Here is a 22,896-nt window from a genome sequence, read left to right as displayed (position 1 = left end):
CTAGTCTCAAAAAGTCAAAAGCATGATACACTACGGTACCGATTACAGCATATTGTAAACAGAATCAATTGCTCAGTTTATGACTCAATTACAAAGATTCGAAGTTGTTTGTGATTTCTCGGAGAGATTAATAACTGATCTTAGCTAAAACTAATCACTCTTTGATTCTCAGAAAGGTTTTATACTCGTAAACAAAAGCACCTTGCGAACTGGGAACTGCCCATAAACAAGTTCAGTATTGACAGTGACCGTATCGAAACATGCGTCAAAGACTTAATTTCCTCTTAAATTACCCGTTTATTCCAATAAATGTCTGTGTACAACTCCAAACGCTAGCGTTCTCGAAGTCATTAAACTGTTGACCAAAGTGATGGCTCTATTATCATCACAAAGGATTAAGTGATCAAACTACCAGCAAATTACATCACTTCAAAGTCATCCCATCCCCAGGTTCTATTGTTTGAGTTTAGGCTTCTGAATGTTATACCAAAGACAAAAGAGGTGTAACTTTGCCCCCCTGATTAGGAGCGGAGGGTTAAATAGAGTTAGACCGACCGGGTTGGGTCATAATATATCAAATTTTAGTAAAATGCGGAAGGAACTTTTTTGCTTGGTCGCGGTGCTGGCCGTGGCGTGGTCGAAGCCCACAGGTAAGAAATTATAAAATGAATTTCTTTTAAGCAAGTTAATTGTTAAAATCATTAATTGGTAACTAATTGAACTCTCAGTTGCACTCGTACGGCAAGATAAGGCTTATGATAATGTAATCTTTCTGAAAACATCCTGATTAAAAAAAAACGAGAAAATCTCATTCATTTTCACTCTTTTTCACTCACTTTCGAGTGATGTCTACAAGAACTTGTTGCCAAAATGAATATCGAAATTCAAGTATGCCTAAACATAAGTTATTCACTGACCTAACAAAGCAGCTAGCTCATCGCATAGCAAATTGAAAGTGTCTTATTTGTTCTTCTTTGGACGCCCCTATTAGTGTGGCCGCCAGAAATTACAGTCCTCTAAAGTCCGATACAGCTAAATTAGAGTCGCCGCACCATCCAGATTCTATATGAAAGATAAATGAGCGGTATGATTTATTCAATTTTCATGTCATATTTTCGCTTTAGAGACGCAATGCGACGTCAACGAGGTCCACGCCGTTTTGGGCACACCGCGGATGGTTGAGGAGAGCTCAAATTCCCCAATGATTCCCGACTTTGATCTTTCAATAAGTGACGTCGACGAGGGATTCCTACCAGAGATCGAATATGCAGGTAAGAAGGTTATATTTCCTAAGATGTTTGATTGCCAAAATGGGTACTTATTTATAGATTTTATATAGAAGATAGTCAATTAAGTTGTCTGTTGTTTGTTCATCATTTCTTATTAATTAATCTATTTATTTAGATGTTGATACATTTTTTCACTTAATACTCTTTCATCATCTCATTACTGCTTTTATGATTACATTTGCGTTTGTTACTGTAACCAACTTATGATTATTGTATTCGACACCCCCAATATCTATGTATATAAAAAATCGTCAAAATTATCCACGGTATTGCTGAGAATAAAAAAAAATGTAATTTAGACCATTATGTTGGTTGGACAAAATAATTATCAAACAAATTGGTTATTTTGGCCGACTAAGATTGTAGGATTGGTAGCCTATAGGTAGTATTATCACTTTAATCTGTGTATGGTAAAATGATGTAAATCAAAGCAATATAAGATAAATCTTAATACTTCTACAGATCAACCTCATTTCTGAATCTTCCTAAGAATATAATTTCTACCGTGGAAGTTATCATGATTTCTTATGCCCGATTTAAAATTCTAACATTAAAACAATGGATTTTCCTGGAATCTTTGTCTATTTATATACGAGTGAAAACGAAAATACTTTGAATAAAACAGCCATTACTGTCAAATGTCAAGCATACGATGGCAATATCGAGGTTTAGAAGACATAATGGTATATAGAACAGCGAATATTATATTTTACTATTATAAATCAATCATTTTAATTTCACTGGTTAGGGGTGCATGCGCACCACAGATTTAATTCATATCAATGTTCAAAATCAGGATACTAGTAATTCGCATTGAAGCGCAGTATTATAGTATTGCTTTGTTATTCTTTTTTTAAAATCTTTGTAAATGTTAATTTATAGTAATTCCTCTTTTGTTTTACACTCAATGATCTGGTTGCTCATGACCATGTATATATTACCTATTTGGTTTCTGAAATCGTCTCAAATTATAGATTAAAAAATGATCTGATGAATTTACATGTTCTAGGTGGGGCCTTATTACCCACGTTCTTTAATGGATCGTAAATAATTTCTTCTTTATTTCAGCAAAATGTATTTCAGCTGTAGAGTATTTGCCTAATTATATACATTATATTTTTTAATTGATTCAATTCTTATAAAATTTAACTCCCAAGTGCACTATATACTGGAATTCTTAGGTGTGACAGATTCGGAAATGGGGACTTGATCGGAATATACGTATTTTCAATTTTTGCAGATGTAACAGTTATCTGTGTCATAATTGTGCTGAATCCACGTTATATTTCCTCTGATCATTTGTCGGTGAACATACATAGGTGAAAAAGCCACCATAAAATGTCCATGTACAATAATGAAGTCAAGGACTCGTATTCTCAACTCTGTCGAATGGGTCACAATATTATTTCGATCACTCTATAGAGAAATAGCAAACTTTATGGAATGACAAGTGGGCAATTAAACCCCCATGGCAGTGAAAATAAAAAACATAGCATTTTTTTACTTAGATATATAGCAAAGTAAAATAAAAAATATGTTTTTTTACATTTAGCTTTTCAAACTCAACCTTTAATTTCAAGTATTGTTGCAGAATATAAGAAAATGTGTTTAGAACTACACTGGAGTCAAACTCTACAAGTAAGTTCATAAATATAGAAGAAACATTAAGATTGAAACAATGTTTATGTGATGTAGCTCCAATACTTCATTATCTCTTCGAGGGGTGCGCGAATTTATTGGCTCCGTATTACCTAAAGCTTATCGATTGATCGTAATATTTTGTTTGTTTTATAACATGTTTTTATCGTCTTCTCACAAATCTAAATAATATACAATATCAATATAAGTCTCATAAGAAAATTATGCAATCATAATAAGAATTTTCGGATGATCGATTATACAATATGAAAAAAAAAAACCAACAAACAATATAATCAAATGTATAGAAATCAGCCCACATAATCAAACGAAAAGCTTCTACCTCAGTCACATTTGCACTACGACCGCCGTACGGCGAGTCGAAAACAGCCGAACAGCCGTTTTAATATTTTTTTTTGTAATAGCTACATATAGGTGGTTTGAATAAAAATGAATAAAAAGGCTCTTTTCGACTCGCCGTACGACCGCCTTAGAGCAGATGTGACTAAGGTATTAATGTTACGAGGGTCAGGTTTTATGATCACGCCATCTCAAATATTAGCTGTTGGATTAATTAAAGGTCGTCAAACATCTGATACGGGGGCATGTGCATTCAACTTTTCAAGTTAATCTACAGTGTCTCTTAAATCTCTTTTGAGCAAAATCTTATCGGATCTGATGATTCAACATATTTTGTTGCTATGTTTGACATCATGACCAGGGTCCCGTAATACAAAGGTTTGCGATGAATTGAAAATATCAAAGAACCACACTGATTGGTTCCTGGTCAGTATGTTGAGCCAAATGCGTGTGTAAACTTGATCTTGATTGGTCAGTTCATTTAGCGATTGATTGCAGACCTTTGTGATACTGATCCCTGGTAATTTTGTTTCGAGAATTATTTAACTCCTTTGTCTGAAATCTCTGAAAGAAAAATTATATATTCTTAAGACTACTGGGGGCCGTTTCATAAAGCTGTTCGTAAGTTAAGAGCGACTTTAAGAACGACTGGTGAACCTTTCTTGCGCGCTTAAACATCGCCAATGAATATATCATTTACCACAAGAAAGGATCACCAGTCGTTCTTAAAGTCGCTCTTAATTTACGAACAGCTTTATGAAACACCACCATGTTACCTTTCGTTTCTAGTCGCATTATAATACTGTAGAGAGAGGATATTTTAGGTGAATTAAGTCAAATAGAAAATAAATATAAGGATAAAATCCCTGTCAAATATAAAATAAATATAAGGATAAAAATTCCTCTTTGTCTCTCAAATTTGTCGCATTGCCTGAAGGTCAATTAATTTACATGGTGTAAGAGAAAAAGTGTTAATGGGGGGGGGGGGGGGGGTCCTTTCCATGTATCTAAGATATGCGTATTACGCGTAAATGGTTTAATGCATTTTGTATCCAACCTGTTCTTTGAGGGGCATATGGCACTATTATAATAATACAACGGGTTCCATGATATTTCCTCCGACCACAAATTGCTCTTTTCTAAATTCCACACACTAATGGAAGGACCAACTTCAATCCTGTGTTTAAAGGGATGGTCCGGGCTGAAAATATTTATATCTAAATAAATAAAGTAAAATTTACGGAGCAAAATGCTGAAAACTTCATCAAAATCGGATAACAAATAACAAAGTTATTGAATTTTAAAGTTTATCAATTTTTTTAAAACAGTTATTTGCACATCGTCATGAATATTCATTAGGTGGGCTGATGATGTCACATCCCCACTTTCCTTTTTCTTATGTTATTACATGAAATCATAAATGTTTCTTTTTTCATACAATGTGTAAAAAATGTCTCCATTATGATGAAATAAGTTGCGGCAATAAATAACTAATGCATTTAATCAGTTGTCAATCCAATTGTTTTAGTTCTTGGTAGAATTTTTTTTGATAAACCTAATTTCATATAATAAAATACGAAAGAACAAGTGGAGATATGACATCATCACCCACCTAATGAATATTCATAAAGACATGCCTAGAACTGTTTCACCAGAATAATGCAAATCTCTAGAATTCAATAACTTTGTTATTTGTTATCCGATTTCGATCAAATTTTCAGCAATTTGCTTTGTGAATTTTACTCTTTTTTATTGAGATACAAATATTTCCAGCCCGTACCATTCCTTTAACTCTGTTCCAAACCTAACATAAAACCCTATTGCAACCTTAACCCTATGAAATGTCGTGTCACCTACAAAGGTAATGAGCCTGAGTGGGCTCGCCGTGGTCTAATGGTTCTGACTCTCGCCTTTCAAACAGAGGGTCGTGGGTTCGAATCCTAGCAATGCCGTGTTTTCCTTCAGCAAGAAATTTGTCCACACTGTGCTGCACTCGACCCAGGTGAAGTGAATGGGTACCCGGCAGGATTATTTTCTTGAATGCACTGAGCGCCGGTGATGGTAGCTCGGGCCAAAGCCGGGGTAATAATAGCAGCGATTTGTATCCTTAGGTAAAAGCGCCTTATAAATCCAGCTATTATTATTATTATTATCATTATTATTATTATTATTAATTTGAAATCGGACGAAATGATAAAAAACAAACAAACTGCGGGGGGGGGGGGCAAGTGCAGTGCAACAAGCCTTTGTAAGTTAGCGACAGTTAGTCCGATTTATGTCGGCGATAGATAAAACCCACCGGGGGAGCGTTTCAGCAGCATTTTTGTCCGACCTGACAACTTTCCTTGATTATGGTTGGCTGAGAAGCACTGTTACTATGGTAACCGTCGGATGAAAATGGGACTTGTCCTTTCATGAAACGCTTCCCAGATCTGGTTGGTGCTTCATAAAGCTATTCTTTAGTTACGTATGATTTTACGCACGACTGATAACCCTTTCTTTTGGTTTAAATGAACACCAATTAAAATTAGGGGTGTGAAAGAAACCGTACCAGTCGTGCGATGAAGTCATGCATTGGTAAATAATAACATCTTTATGAAACGGTCACCAGTTCTGTAAATTCTTCACAATTATTCTTTCAGATTTCCATTTCGAACAACAAAATATGGATTTTCATTTTTGTTCATTACCCTTTGAAAATGATAGATAATAAAATGTGGTAAAAGATGAATATTACAATTCATATTGAAATCAATTCTATTCAAACAGTCAATCTTAAAAGCAACCCCGACCTCTTTGAGGAGTTCGTGGTCACTGCACACAACCTCGATCCCGACTGCGTCCACGGTACGATGATCGACAAATACGACATCGGAACGCCAGATGAAGACTGCCCTCATGTGATCAGAAACGCAATAGTTACGGACATGCGCAGAGTGTCATTTAGCTGGAAGGCGCCCCAGTGCGGCTGTGTAACTTTAAGGTATTGTACAAGTTTTTACATTTATCTTACTGTCAGTTGCTTGTCTCTCAATAGGAGATGCATACGCCAATGCGTTTCTTTTTATCATTAATAGCATTTTAACTAACATGTTAATAGATATTTGCTTTAGTATCAATAATAGACAAATCAAACATCTTATTAAGCCTCCTTTAATTCATAGAAATAGTACAAAGAATATTGTACTATTATCTAAATTTTAAATTCCTGCACCTGGGTTCACTCTATCCTGTACTTACAATCGTAGGGGGCGCTAGACCAAGTTCATGACTTCCCTGTTTAATTCATTCGTATTTTTGAAATGTTACTTTTCTCTGCAAGTTGATTACGGGGTGGTGGAAAGTGCAGCCCAACCAATACAAACGCCGTAAGTACTTCGGTGTATTGCCCCAAACGACTAGAGATGAGACATTTGTATAAGATACTAATAATAACGACCATAACATAAGATATCTATAATAACGAACATAAATTGTTTTGCTTTTAAACCCAGAGCTACGGTCAAGTCAGGTGATCACGTGTATTCTGATTCTTCATCGGAGAAGGGCGCCCTCACGACAGAAGTTTGTTTGCTTGGAATGATCAAGTCAGGTAATGATCCACTCCTATTCATTCTTTGATATTTTAAATTACAGTTGGATTTATCCATTACTGCATAAGTAGTAATGATACTGGAGTATCAGAGTTAGTCTCACCGTCAGGCGTTTGGACAATATGAGCCATTATTGAATCGCCAAAGTACTTGTCTGTAATTTTTATCTAGATGTTGGAGTTTTTGCGGAAATAGGCAGTGTATAGGTCTAATTTATCGGTAGCATACGACGTGGGGATCGTATCAGTAGTATTCTAGACGGATTGTTGATATCATGTCAATTAATTTCTGTAATTTATTCTATGTATCTTAGTTTATGCCTTAATTCATATTATGAACAATTCGGCCAAAGATTGTTCAAAATTTATATCAGAGATAAAAGTAGAAGTGTTGGCATTGTAAAATAGATTTTCTTCTCTCCCCCATTTCTCTCCAATTTTTCTCTTTATCTCTCTTATCATGCTTATTGTCGCTGACCCATCACACGATTTCCGTTTTTTTTAATCTCTCTCTCTCCTTTCTCTATCTCTCCCTCCGTTATTATCACATCATTCCATATTTACTTCCACAATCAATAAAGATTCTATATACTTTAATGTTCTCCTCACCGATTTTTGACCTGCAGATGAAGAAGAGGAGATGGGGGAGGATGAATCAATGGAGGAAGAGCCATTATATGACGATGAACTATATGGGAATATTGAACGACTATGTGAAGAGGGAAATTTCAGAGGACCTGTTCTCCCTTCAGTCATTACTGAGTGCTGTCAGCTACCCGGTACGTTATTCAATTTTACCCCCTTTGATTTCTTCACGACTGAATCAGATTAATTAAAATCAATTATTATCATTTAATCAATATATTTATACTTCCTCCTCCTTGTATTTGTTTACTTAGGTTTTTTTTTCTGATTTTGGCAATTTATAGTATTTTAGGCAAAATCATTTTGAGTACAGTCCTGCAAAGGGTTAATTTCCAATTCGTCTCATGCCAATTCGTCCAATTGCCAACTTTTCTACTATCATTTGGTCTACCATCAGTTCGTATACTCACCACATGGTCTACTTTCATTTAGCCTAATACATTCTGTCTCATAACTAGTTGGTCCAATAGCCATTTAGTCCATATACCATGTGGTCTAATTAAAGTAAAAAAAAATAAACTAAAACTAAAAAGAGTTAATCGTGCAAAATGAATGAAAATAAAACGAGTATTAGACCAACTAGTCATTAGACGAAATAGCAATAGACGAACGGGTGATTAAACGAAATGATGATTGGACCAAATGGTTATTGGACCAAATGGTTGTTAGACGAAATGTTGTTGGACGGAATGGCATTAGATTAAATGAAGTTAGACCATTTGGTGAGTGGACGAGTTGGCAGTGGACGAATTGGCAATTTACCCTGCAAAGTTAGTAGACGGTAGTGTAGCAACTCAGACGAAGATATCGTCATGCCTTAACGAGAATGCGTGCTGTCGCCCTTGCGATCCACCAACAAGTACATTGTCTATATGAAACTATGGAAACGGTTTCGATTTTTAATATACATATATTTTTAACCTTCAAGAATGGTGTCTCCATACTCCATAATATCGGACAATATCCCATGAAAGGAAAAAAGACGATGATTTTGTGTTATTTTTTTAAATCCTGATTAATTTGAAAAGAAATACATCGAGCCATGCAAAATCATATTATCAGTGCAAATTTCGATAAAATATAAACGTGCAGATGATGACAAAAAAACATCACAGATTAAATATAAGGCAAAGACCGTCTCGCACATAAGGAGTTACATCGTTAAAATGATGCAATGGATAATCTACTAATTTATTAATTATATCTATTTGATTATTTGTTTATTCACTTAATTTATTCATAGGAACGATTTCTAAAATACCACCACATTCACAAAACTACAACAATATAAGATTCCAGAATATTTGCGATTTGGTTCTATGATACATTAATGAACATTACTGTAGATTGTAGATATTCGACCAAATAAATATTCATAAAAATTTAATAAGTATTTTCCCATTCAGAATAGTTTACATGGTTGAGTGAAAGAACGTGTTATCATGTTATTTTGTTTATCTTTATATTCACAGTGCATCAACGGAGAATGTGCCTGGTACGACTCATCCCCGGCGAGGAAAATGACATGCACAGGTTGGATACCTTCTGTTCCAAGATGGCAGGGAATTTCTTCGAGGGTCACCCGGTCCTGGCCACCGCAGAGGGCGTTCGACGATGCTGCGAACTGACTAGCGATTCCGATCGCATGCTTTGCCTGAGCGAGGAGAAAAGGACGCACTATGACGAAATCTGTGGTTTGAGTGTGACAAGGGTAAACGGCACAATGGATCGTTTGCCGGGTCGTAACTGTTGTAGACTTCAGGGTGATCTCAGGTACAATTGCATGGAGAAAAAGGCGCTGAGGGAAAACCAAAAGAGACGACTGGAAGAGAAGCGCACCCTGAAGCGCAAAATGGAGAAAGTCAAACGTCTTTGCAATGCTGTTGATAAAACACCAGAAGGTGACAGGGACGTTGAGGATTACCAGACCTGCTGCATGGTAGATGACGTGGACGACGCTCTTGCTTGCTTCAGAGAAACAGAAAGGAACAACTTCGATAGTTTATGCAAGAAGCAAGCTTCACGATTCGAAAACGGCAAGAAGGAAAGGGTTCATCCATGCTGCAGTTCGGAAGATGAAGCAAGGTATGAATGCTTCCTGGTCAAACGATCCACCAACCAGCAAATGAAAAATAACTCCACAAGAAGACCTGAAGCGAACACACAAAGCCGAGGTTCATGGATGCAGAGAATGTGCACTAAACTTCGAAAAGAAGGTGCCGACGAAACGCTAATCACCTGTTGTAAACAATCAACATTTCTCGATAAGAAAAGATGCATGGATAAGAGACAAAATGCTGTTTTAGCACAAATTTGCAACAACACTAACGTTGACGTATCATACGTTATTGTTGAGGGAGAGAACTTCAACGCCGCCAAGACTAACCTTCATCCCGAACACGAGTGCTGTATGCTTGGTGGAGAAGAGCGGATCTCTTGCATCAGAACAATGAGGATTTCCCTTTCGAAGCTTAGACGCCAGAAAGCACCCGAAAAGTCTGTTCAGGATGAGGCACCACGCGAAAAAAAGGGTCAACGTTGGATGAAAGAAGAAATCCGACAGAACGAGGCCATTTGCACTGCTGTGAGGGAAGATGTTGATTTGATAGACGAGCAGGTAGTCCGTTGCTGCGAGGAAGACGGGGAAGGTCAAAGAGAATGTTTAGCTGCGCTCCGTAGGAACCACTTTACGGCGGTCTGCAACACTGATGAGCTTTTCCAGATAGACATTTTTAATACCATTGTGCGTACAGAAGACCCGATCAATGCAGAGCACAGGTGCTGCATGAGACAGAATGCCGACATCAGAGCCGCCTGCTTCTCACGAGTAGATAGGCAGGTTGCTATGCTCTCGTTCAGTCCCCCGATCATTGAAAAAGTCCAAAACATAAGGGAAGATCTTCTCGATATTGCAGAGGTTAACAGACTAACCAATGTCTGTGACGAACTGAAAACGGCGCCATCGTCAGAACTTAGGGGGCGGTGGCCGATGAAGAAGTGTTGTCGATTCAAGAACGACCGGAAGTTTCCTTGTATCAGGGATACCGCGAAACGACTAGCTGATCAATCATGCGATGGCCCTCCTCCTAGAGTGTACTTCCCCGTAGGGTTCTACGGAGAATATATTCCTGATGATTTCGAAGGTCCTTTTCTTGATCCTTCACACCCATGTTGCTCTCTGGCCGGTGACATGCGACATGAATGCATCAAGGAAAATAGCATGGCTGTTCTTGGATTGAGAATACCAATCACCCAGGCCATGCCTATGGTGGAGTTTTTCAAAGAAATGCCACCTGAGATGCGTTTTGATATCGATCATCAAAATGCCATATGCCAGGCTGCAGAAGATTTCAAAATCCTCTATGCTGATCCTGAAGCCAATCTTGATGTAGATCTCAACCAACTCACGGGAATCCAGGCTGAATTACAAGAACTTCAAGACCTCTTGGCAGAAGAAATAATGGATGAAGAAGAGGATGAAGACGATGAACATGGAATGCATGGAGACATGATGCAGGAGTTGATGGAACAGAATGAAGAAGAAGAAGAGGAGGATGAGGAAGAGGAAGAAGAAGATCGGAGACGGAAAAGAAGGCATTCTGATAAGTATAGGAGACCTACGGCCAAGAAGGTGCGCCAGTCTTATGGGAGAACTATTTATGAGGTCGACAGTCTGGTTCATTGCTGCGAAGAAAATTCTGTAACACAAGCAAGTTCTTGCATGACCAACGCGTGGTTGCAACTGTTGAATGATGCGTGTTTTGCCCTTCCTGATAATTCCCAAGGTTCCTCTGCGGGGTCCGTTGGTCTAGATTCTGTTTCAGAAAGTGCACAACCTAGTAATAATGTGCGCGCCCCAGCACCAATCAAATTTGGCGGGCGAGGAGACATTGAAACAAGTATGTCAATTACGGACTCTACAATGGAATCAAATACTGATGAAGAAAACTTCAGAAAGTGTTGCGGTCTCTATGGGGATGCTCAACTCGAATGCTTTCAAATTCACTTTAGCCCTGACGCCCCAAGTTCGCAAATAGAAAATGAAGGATCTTCAAATCCATCAACAGGGGATAGTCCATCAGTAGGGATTTTATCAGAGAGTGAAGGGTCTGAAAGTGAAGGTTCGGAGGGAGAAGAATCAGAAGGAGAGGAGGATGAAGAAGGAGAAGAATTTGAATCAGGAGGGGAAGATAACGACAGTTTACAAGGAGCAGAAGAGCCACAAGAACAGACAGGAAATGAAATGATGGAGACCGATTTTGAAGAAGAGGAGGAGGAAGAAGAAGGGGAGGAAGAAGAAGAAGAGGAAGAAGAAGACATGGAAGGATCGGTACCACAGGGGGTGATGGAAAACGAGGGGGAGCAATCTGAATCAAACGTCCAAGATTTTGAAGAAGGCGACAGCTCTGAATCTTCACAAGGAGAAGAAGAGCCACAAGAACAGACAGGAAATGAAATGATGGAGACCGATTTTGAAGAAGAGGAGGAGGAAGAAGAAGAAGGGGAGGAAGAAGAAGAAGACATGGAAGGATCGGTACCACAGGGGGTGATGGAAAACGAGGGGGAGCAATCTGAATCAAACGTCCAAGAATTTGAAGAAGGCGACGACTCTGAATCTTCACAAGGAGAAGAAGAAGAAGAAGTACCGGAGGAAGACTCGATGCCAGCGCTACTGGTGGATGGTGGTTCTGAAGGTGTTTCTGAATCAGAATCATCTGACGGATCGGAAGATGAAGAAGCCAACGAAGACACAGGGGGAGGATGGTGGGGTGGCTGGTGGACCGGGGACAATAACCCACAAGAGCAAGAACAATTAGAAGAAGAAAATGAAGATATGGAAGGATCAGTTCCACAGGAAGTGATGGAAGTCCAGGAAGAGCAATCCGAATCAAACGTCCCAGAATCTGAAGGAGAACAATCTGAATCTTCACAGGGAGAAGAAGAAGAGGAGGAAGAAGAGGAAGATTCGGTGCCAGTGCAACTGGAAGAAACTGATCGTGAAGGGGAGGGATCACCGTCAGAGGAAGATAGTGGTTATGAATCAGAGTCATCTGACGGATCGGAATCAGAGTCATCTGACGGATCGAAATCAGAGTCATCTGACGGATCGGAATCAGAATCATCTGACGGATCGGAATCAGAGTCATCTGACGGATCGGAATCAGAGTCATCTGACGGATCGGAATCAGAATCATCTGACGGATCGGAATCAGAGTCATCTGACGGATCGGAATCAGAGTCATCTGACGGATCGGAATCAGAATCATCTGACGGATCGGAATCAGAATCATCTGACGGATCGGAATCAGAGTCATCTGACGGATCGGAAGATGCAGAAGAAATCGATGTAAAAGCTAACGAAGACACAGGGGGATGGTGGGGCGGCTGGTGGTCCGGAAACAAGAAACCCCAAGAGCAAGAACAATTAGAAGAACCAGAAGAAGATCGGAGAAAAAAAAGGGATATTTGGAGTTGGATGCTGCTGGATGGAGAAGAATCAGAACAGATGGAAAGCGAAGGGCAGGAATCTGAAGGTCAAGAATCTGAGGGCAATGCTGAACCACAAGAACAAAATGCTGACGCAGAAGAGGAAGAAGAAGAAGAAGAGGAGGAGGACGAAGAAGACGAGGATTCTAGGCGAAAGAGGAGCGCTTGGAATTTTATGGATGGTGAAGAGTCAGAAGGACAGGATGGAGAACACGGTGCCCAAGAACAAGTAGAGAGTGAAGGACAGGAGTCTGAAGCAGAACAGGATGGAGGATGGTGGTGGAATTGGTGGACAGACAACAATGAACCACAGACACAAGAACAACAAGGTGAAACAGAAGAAGAGGATGATGAGGAAGACGAAGATTCAAGAAGACGGAGGGAGATTATGAGTGACATGGGATTCCCGAGAGGTGAGTACAAGCAAAGGAAGACTTGGCTAGGAAACAATCACCTAGAAACGGCCATGCACAACACCCTAGGTAGCTCCAAAAGAAACCGACACGGAAGTAAGCTTGGGAAGCTGTTTCTTCTGAAACTTCTGTTCAAGAATGAGATGGTTGAGGGCCTTTGTCCTGCTGTTGAGGCTGCGGATGATATTCATAACCTCATTAGTAGACTTTCCGATCTAATTGAACCGGAGGTCAGTGTGGAAAGGAGGGAGCGGTTTCGAGGAAGCAATGCCATTCTTCAGGAACTTAAGGCATGTTGCGCCCTCAACGTCACAGAAGAGAAGGTAGAATGCATCTCTGGAATGACACAATCTATCGTAGATGGGATATGCGACATTCAGGAGAAAGGATTCAGGTAATTTGTTTTCTCTGATCATGGATATATAGCGGTCTGAAATTCATTTTGTAAACTCAATTACCCACTGTAAATAATCTTCAAGAAATTAAGAAAAGAAAGTTTAGTTCAAAGAATAAAAAATAAAATAAAGGAGTTTGCTTTTCATTAAATGAGAGAGATCTTGACGAAATTATTAAAGCTTTGTGACTATTTTAAAAGACGAAAAGCACGATTACTTCTTATTTTACCACTAACTCCACAGCATCGCCACCTCTACCACACTGCCATTTTTCCTCCTCCTCCTACTTCTACTTCTCCTACAACAACAACAACTACTACTTCTATTACTACTACTACTACTACTACAGATGCTGCTGCTGCTGCTACTACTACTACTACTACTACGTCTACTACTACTACTACTACAGCTTCTGCTGCTGCTGCTACTACTACTTCTACTACTACTACTACTACAGCTGCTGCTGCTGCTACTACTACTACTACTACTACTACTACTACTACAGATGCTGCTGCTGCTGCTACTACTACTACTACCATTCCCATCCCTTGCCATTCTATTCTGTATGACCATAGACACCATACGGCTTCGACATGCACTGCTTGTAATATCACTCTTTATCTATATACTAACTATTAATGCTACATTATTATCGTACTCATTTTGTAGACCACGCCCAGATACATGGGGAAAGAAAAATATGCCCCCTGAATGCTGCAATGTGACGGACGGCGAACGATATTCCTGCGCCAGAGAGTATCTAGTCCCTACAGATGAGCTGCAGGTATATTATGTCAAAATCTATCGCAAAATTTGATCTTTGTAATAAATAATGTCGAAAATCTTTTTGTAAATTTTGCCCAATTCGCCATATCTGGCCCCCTCAAATATGTTGGCACATTACGGCACTGATTAATATCTTAAAGGACAAGTCCATCCCAACTGAAAAGTTGATTTGAATAAAAAGAGAAAAATCCAACGAGCATAACACTGAAAATTTCATCAAAATCGGATGTAAATAAGAAAGTTACGACATTTTAAAGTTTTGCTTAATTTCACATAAAAGTTATATGCACATCCCGGTCGGTATGCAAATGAGGAAACCGATGACATCATTCACTCACTTTTTCTTTTGTATTTTGTTATAAAAAATATGAAATATTCTAATTTTCTCCTCGTTGTCCTGTGAAACAAAGCTTTATTTCTCACTAATCATATGGAATTACCATTGTTTTAACATTATATGGTTCAGTCGAGTTGGTCCTCATTGTGAAATCTGTAAAAATTGAAATATTGTCTGATTCAAACAATAAAAAACAAAAGAAATAGTGAGTGAGGGACATCATTGATTCTCTCATTTGCATGTGACTCAATTGTGCATATAACAAATGTGTGAAAAATAAGCAAAACTTTAAAATGTAATAACTCTCTTATTTTACATCCGATTCTGATGAAATTTTTTAGCATTATGCTCGTTGGATTTTTCTCTTTTTATTCAAATAAACTTTTTGTCAGGGTGGACTGTGTGTGTATTTGAGTTTTGTCAGACGTGTATCAATCAGATATGATTATGTACGTCTGGCACCGACCTTTAACGTCACCATCCGAAAGACGTGACCAGGGCTCGAACCTCTGCATCAATTTGTAACTTCCCCCGCATAGCTTGGATTACAGGCGCACGCCACAACGCCCAGTTGTGGACTTGTCCTTTAAGCGCCCTTAAATACAGTATCCATTTTTTTAATAGTCGATGTTTGATAATTGAATAAGATGAACTGCTGCCCTCTCTTGGCAATATCTGCAATCAAAATAATACAGTTATCGGTTCCTCTCTAGCTTGTTTTAATTATACAATAAAGATAATTTCCTTCATTCATGATTTTGTTAGTCTACTTTTATTTTTTCTTTATCTTTATTCTGTCTTGCATGTACCGTTCTCTTCCTATAACTAAACACAATCTGTTTTTGTCATATTTACTTGATATTCTGATTTCGGTGTAGCTATTTGTCTCTGTTATAATGAATCCTAAACTTTTTATTTTCACCTGTGCTTGTTTACCTATCCTATCATCACCAAACTTTTCTCCTCGAATTATCATTGTTTTTTTTTTCTAAATTCATTATCTTATTTTATTGCCCTTTTCTTCTGTTCGTCTTTTTTATATTCCAATCCTTCTCTTCTTCTTTTACTCCTATTTTTTTTTCATCTTCTACTTTTCCCTATTTTTTTTTACATAATCACTGTCACCACCTCCACCACGACCACGACAAGCTCAACCACCATCATCATCACCATCATCACCATCATCATCATCATCATCACCACCACCACCATCATCATCATCATCATCATCATCACCACCACCACCATCATCATCATCATCACCATCCTCCTCCTTCTCCTCATCATCACCACCACCACCACCATCATCATCATTATCATCATCATCATCACCACCACCACCATCATCATCATCACCACCACCACCATCATTATCATCATCATCATCATCATCACCACCACCACCACCACCACCACCATCATCATCATCATCATCACCACCACCACCACCACCATCATCATCATCACTATCACCACCACCACCATTACCATAATCATCATCATCAGGATGTTTTATCTCCTTATCTTTTTCTTTTCCTTCCCTTTTTCATTTTCCCTTCTTCTTCTCCTCTTTTTTCGCTTCCTTTTTTTCATCATCATCATCAATCATCTTCTCCATCTTCCTTTTGCTCATAGTATACCAAAACATATAAACAAATAAAGAACCAGTCTTCGGCTTGGTATGGAAAAAATGTACATTTCGGTTTCATTGGAAAATATGTTTACAGTCTCACTATTCCTATTGTCATTTCATTATTCATTTGGAATTTCGTCTATTTTTTTTTCTTTCGAGGTAATGATTGACGAAGCCGAGAGCGAAACAAAACCCGCTGGTATACTCCAAGCTATTGGAAACGCTCTCGGCAGGTAAGTTACTATATATGACAATTTCTTGAATAAATTAATGATTAATTAACATCGCTATGCCATTTGCATGTTCTCCCCAACGTTGTACAAATGTGTTTACTTATCACGACACATTATCAATATTGTGACATTTTGTGACAAGAAAAACTCTATTCATTAGTATATTATTATATTTTGGAGCATGTTATAATATCTACTTAAGAATAGACGCTCGGCATTGAATACGGTATCACAAGATAATCACCCAACTCATTTGAAGAGTGGATTTTATGCTTATCGCTGTTTTATGAAACATCCAGTTAAACTTCAATGTTATTTTCGTGAGAACACATGTAAATGGATACAAAATTTAACAGTATCAAATTTTACACAGATTACTGTTGATATTTTTTTCATACAGGGTTCTAAATCTTGATGAGGATGAAACTAGCAGTGAGATCGATGATCACGAGACAGCTGCCACCAATACGACGTCGGTCGAGATCTCGCCATGGGATAACGTGCGAGGTATGACGGAAAACTCTAATCACAAAAAATACACAAGAGAGTCAAAATTATGAAAACAAACAAGTAAAGCTCGGTAACGAAAGGGAGGTACCCACACAGTAAAAACGCTGTTTAAGATTTTATACAACGCTGTTTACTTTATGAACCTTACAGTATTTGTTTAACCGTTTAAACAATCATGTTTAATTTATTGAAAATTAGATATTGAAAATTAAACTTTGTTGCTTAAGATTTAAACAATTGTTTAAACTGTCTAAACAAGTAATGTAATGTTCATATAGTAAACAGTGTTGTATAATGTTTTTTTTACTGTGCACGCTCCAATAGGAAAATAAATACCATTCGTACCAAAGATAATTATGTATAAACCAGTTTTATAAGACTAATGTCGTCTGAGATAAAAAAAAAAGATAAGATAAATTCTCTCTTTCATTAAGTATAACTACTTCTTCACATGGCTAACAATTATCACACTCGCTTACCTCTATGAAGGGGATGTGATTGTGTATGAGATCTATTGAAATAATATTTTCGTTTGCTTTATGCAGTTAAAATGATGTCGAAGATGTGCTGCCAAGTCGGTAGCTTGACGGGCGCCCTCTTGGGTGAAAGTGGAGCAGTTACGTGTGAAAGTGGAGCAGAAGTTTACTCCCAAATTGTTGAAGAATCGATGAAAAGCAAATGCATTGCTGCTTATACCAAGTAAGTACCGGCGAATTGCCAAACTTGTTTCCTTTTTACAAATTCAGGTCCTTGTTGAGTATACGTTACGACACCGAAACATTTCCACAAAAAAGGAAGACAGTGAAAATGGCCAGTACCACGTACATTTTCTGGATAGGTCGATGTAATTCATATTTCAATTAAAAATACTGTCCAATAAAAACTCAATTTATGATCTTATAATAGACAGTTTGGTCCCTTTCTCTCTCTATATATATACAGTTGAGGCCAAATGTTTACATACACACACGGAATTCAGTGAAACTCGTCAAGTCAAGTTTTTATTTTTTAATTCGTTTAAAATATGAAGATTCTTTGGGGGAAAAATGACACCTAAATACCTTTCAGCTCCTGATGACAAAGCAATGTGATGAAGGGGCATAACATACGCATTTGTTTTATGTCAAAATCATCATGAAAGCACAAATATAAGATAAAGTAAGATACAGTAAATTGATGTTTGGCAAGTGTCAACTTTTCTTTGAATTTCCTGGGTGTATGTAACCTTCTAGCCTCAACTGTAAACAATACAAGATACAGGAAGGCATCTAAAATATTTGTAGTGGTATAGTTATACTAATTTTGTCATGGAATCTTCAGTTTTGATTGGCTGCTCACGCCAGTTACCATGGTAATTGTTACCAGGGGCGGATTTAGCTTTTTTCGAAGGAGGGGGTTTGACCGAGAAATTTGGCAAGCAAAAAAAAAAAAAAAAAAAGGGGGGGGGGGGTTTCTACCAAGATGTAGGTCATTTTGGTACTGGGAATTTTTTTTACAAGCCAAAAAAAAAAGCTTCACTTTACAATGAAGGTAATTTGGGGTTAACTCCAAAATGTAGGTCATTAGATCCGCCACTGGTTTTACAGTTGGACGGCAAAGATAATCTAAGAAAGGTGACTTTTGAAACTTTTGATTTTTGATTACTGGTTTACCATTATGTTACCCCTTTTAAAATAATTTCCCACAATCGAACTCCTTATCATCATGACAAAGATGTTCTGGTCAATGCTTTAAACAACAATTAAGTTGTTCAATCCGGGATGAAGTAGCGAAAGAGTTTATTTTTCAACAGAAGTAAAGCCGTATTGTCAAGTCAAACCATGACCTACAAAATTACATACATAGAGATATGCTTTACGCACCCCACGGTTAAAAGAGTGCAGTTTTACCACTAGATGCCAATTCTAATATTACCATTTTAATTGCATTTTAAGCATTTTCGAAGCGCCCAATAGAATCTTTCTCAAGTGAACTTGACAATAACATTTACCGAATACTTCAAGGACAATCAATGTCCCATTCAAGTTTCTGAGATTGGAATACTTTACAAGCGCTCTCCTCCCATCCTCTTAACGCTGTCATCGTCTGCCTTTTGTCAGAGTGAAATAAAAAGATGTCGTTCGAGTAGCTCTATGCGATTTCCGAATCATACCATCAAAAGAAAATTGTGAAGAGTCAAACGTGTCGGGAATAGGATATGGAATGGGTTAAAATAAACAGGCGAAATAAACCATCCCGCGCGCTGAAATTTGAGCTCCGCAAGTTCTCGACATCTTTAGCCGGCACGAGGCGGGGTAACGTCATCGTGATGACGTCTATCCTACGTCTGCGCAGCTACAAAGGCATTCGGAGAATACCATTCTTTCGAACGACCAGACCTTACGCGTCTTGTCTGCTAATAGCTAATGATTTGGGGGCTCTAATTTCCGTTTGTAGGAGTTTCTCGATTGATTGTCTAACTGTGATTCACTCTTTTCTTTTTTCATAAATATCAAGAAAGTACGAAATACTAATTTCGTCTGCAAGGAGAATTGCACTACCCTAGGGCTATCCTAAAAGTGCGTATATATCAAGACTAGTTTTAAAGTCTGAGAGATAGTCAGTTTGGAGGTGGTGACGTAACCAATCTTGCGTCTCCTATTTCTTTGTATTTTTGAATTAAGGGGGCGCCCCCCTAAAATTCAATAGAGTCCTAAACGAATCGGTCTATACTCCCCAGTAACAAACTCCTCACAAAACTTTAATTACTTTCATATTTTTCCAACAATTTTTTTAATTGTTCAATATTCAATTAGTAGAAAAAAAAATTAGTTCGTTTTATTTTTGTTTGAAATAATGATGCATTTCCAGTTTTCTCTTTCCGGCTCTGTGTTTAACTTTACCTTTTACGTTTTTTTTCTCTCGCAGCAATTTTCTTTTCCATCTCTTTCCCTCGTCATAATTATATAACATCTTTCTCTGCTCCCAAACTCTTATTTCAATGCCCCTTTCTTTCCTTTAAAATACTTTTGAAGGACCCTTGCCATGTTTGTTTTCCTTATTAGTGAAACAATGTTCTTCATTTAATTTTTTTTCTTTTTGTCTCTTTTTTTGTACAGGTGCTGTAGTAGCCGGCCTGCCTAATAAAACAGTCACAGTGAAGTAGCAAAATTAAAAATGTGAATTTCATAAAAGTTACTTTTTCGAGATGTTCAAGTATTTGTTTTTAAAAGTATTCACAATAACTGATTAAAGTATGGAAAATCGCATGACATCACATGTTAGTGGCTTTCTAAAACGGCTCAATTTAGTCTTATTTCACTGGAGTAAAATTTGACTCGAAATGGGGTCAGCCTGGAATCAACTAGTTTCCTAGTCAAAATGACTCTGCTTTGAGATTATCTCAGACATTCAGATAATTAAATCAACTAAAATTTCCTATTTTCTGAATCGACGTAACTGGAGGAACTATTCGCTTTGACTAGTTTAGTGATGACTGTCATCCAAAGTGAGTTAAATCGACTAAGCAGAAAAAAGTCGCAGTGATTAATTCTAAACTTCACTCATGGTTGTAAAGAAAATTATTTTTAAAAAGAGGAAGAAGAAGAAGAAGACGGGGGAAAATAAGAAGGAGGAGGAGGGGGAGGGGGAGGAGGAGAATAATAAGAAGAATGAAAATAATATAAATATAGATTACTCACCAGTAAGTAAATATAGACCATTATAATGTTTAAAGTGTAACAGAGTTTTAGTCGTGGTCATATTTGAAAAGAAGAAAAAAAAAGAAAGAGATCACAATCGTCCATTTCTTTGAAATCTATTTCTTTGAAGAGATGCTTTTGTGGCTTCAAAAAAAAACACCCACTAGTGAGGTTGATATAGTCTCGTGTAGTTAAAGTGAATGATGATCATTCCTTTTGTCAATATTAAAACATAGCGCTTTTTTTATCGGAAATATGATTGAATATTGACCCAGATACCTAAAGAGTTACAATAAAGGAGAATAACTGTTCATTATGCGAAATATATATCGTCTAATTGTGTTTAAGGTACTGTCATAGAATATTGAATGGAGCTATCTTGCTATACCATATAATCCATATATACAAATAACAATGTATACATTTCTATATGGATTTCATAATTAAAACAGTCGTTACGTGTACGATTTTTTTATTAAAATTAAGAACATGACCAGTGTTTTTTTTTCTTTTTGTGTCTCCTCTTTGTGTCTTCAGTCTTTTTGTTGTCCCCTCGATAATCAGGTAACAGCTCACTGATAAGCAACTTCTAAGTAAAACAATAAATGGGTTTAAGCGTGCGAGCTGGTAATTTATACGGCCCCTTTTTCCTATTTCGGAGAACAAACAGAAAGTGATGCATTGCAATGAAGAATCCCCCCCCCAAAAAAAAAAAAAAAAAAAAAATCAGTGGCGTACCTAGGATTTTCCAAAGGGGGGGGGGGGCAAATTTTTTGGAGGATATTTCGTCCTCGAAAAAATTTGACAAGCAAAAAAGAAAAAAAAAAGAAAAGAAAAAAGAAGGTCTTCAGGTTCAAGAGGGGGTACAAGTCTGTTTTTAGGCTTGCAATTATCCAACATTGTTATATTAGTATTCTTCCAGTTAATTCTAACCAGAAATAAAAGATAATTTTCATTTACATTTTCAGAAAATGATGAAAATGCGATTTGTTCCAAACTTGGATCGTGGAGTGTGTGGTGACCTGATCACGTTTATAAAAACGGCAATACATAATTTCGTCATTTCTCAAGTACATTTCACTCGTATCCCATTATTATTTTGTTTTGAACCGACAGCAAATTGCTGTAATTGTAAGTCTGGTAGTTTTCACGTGTATATCTCTCTGATTTAAATTGTAGATGTACTGAAATTCGTCATAATTTCTTAATTATTCTTCTGATCGATTTCAAAATTCATGTTTACCTTCTTATTTGTTTTGATGGTTGCTTTTACATAAAAATACATTTTCCGATGATATTCTAACCCTAGTTTCACACGTATACACTGACGGTGATTCACAGGAATTAATCTGCAAACTTACGCATTTCCACGCGTATCTGGCGTCCCCTGGGCGTCGTTATCGCCCAGCATTTCGTTTTCGACAAGTCCCGCGTGTATGGATCAAGCCGCGCAATGGGCTTCTTATATACCCAATCGGGCGGAATGAATTTTGTTATGCAAAATAATTATGTTTTGTTTCTTGACCGTGTATGCCCATGTTGGGGTAGGTGATGCTCGTTTTTAGATCATGGGGGTCTGCTGGGAAGACATGATTATTGACGTTGAAAGGTTAATGAGAGAGGGTCTGGTAAGGAATATCCCCTTGACGGAAAAGATGCTGTTTCAAATTGAGGAGAGAGAGAGTGTGTGTGTGTGTGTGAGGTAGACAGACATACAATGTATACGTTGTTTTATTATACTTAAATCAACTGGCATACAAATGGGGAGGGGGGAGGGGTTCTTGCCCCCCACCCCAATTTTTCATGACCAAGATTTTAAAAAAGAAGAAAAAAGGAAAGGGATCAGGGTTAAATATGATATTATTTTGTGAATATTATGTCAAAATCTGTCACAAACT

The 22,896-nt window shown here is 37.6% G+C and overlaps 1 protein-coding gene across 1 annotated transcript; it reads left to right on the top strand.

Annotated features, from left to right (window-relative positions):
- Positions 1–220: 220 nt before the first annotated feature.
- LOC129283225 (uncharacterized) lies at positions 221–21,491 on the top strand. Its single transcript, XM_054919060.2, has 11 exons — positions 221–650; positions 1,125–1,271; positions 6,057–6,270; positions 6,782–6,879; positions 7,506–7,658; positions 8,997–13,818; positions 14,489–14,603; positions 16,735–16,808; positions 17,209–17,315; positions 17,864–18,017; positions 20,417–21,491. Exons 1-11 carry the CDS (start codon positions 479–481, stop codon positions 20,439–20,441), a joined length of 6,081 nt encoding a protein of 2,026 aa, XP_054775035.2. The 5' UTR covers positions 221–478; the 3' UTR covers positions 20,442–21,491.
- The last annotated feature ends 1,405 nt before the right edge of the window (positions 21,492–22,896 follow it).

Source organism: Lytechinus pictus, chromosome 19 (assembly GCF_037042905.1).
Source record: "Lytechinus pictus isolate F3 Inbred chromosome 19, Lp3.0, whole genome shotgun sequence".
In the NCBI taxonomy this organism is placed as follows: domain Eukaryota; kingdom Metazoa; phylum Echinodermata; class Echinoidea; order Temnopleuroida; family Toxopneustidae; genus Lytechinus; species Lytechinus pictus.
The sequence above is the reverse complement of the archived record's forward strand: the minus strand, read 5'-3'. Positions and strand labels throughout refer to the sequence as shown.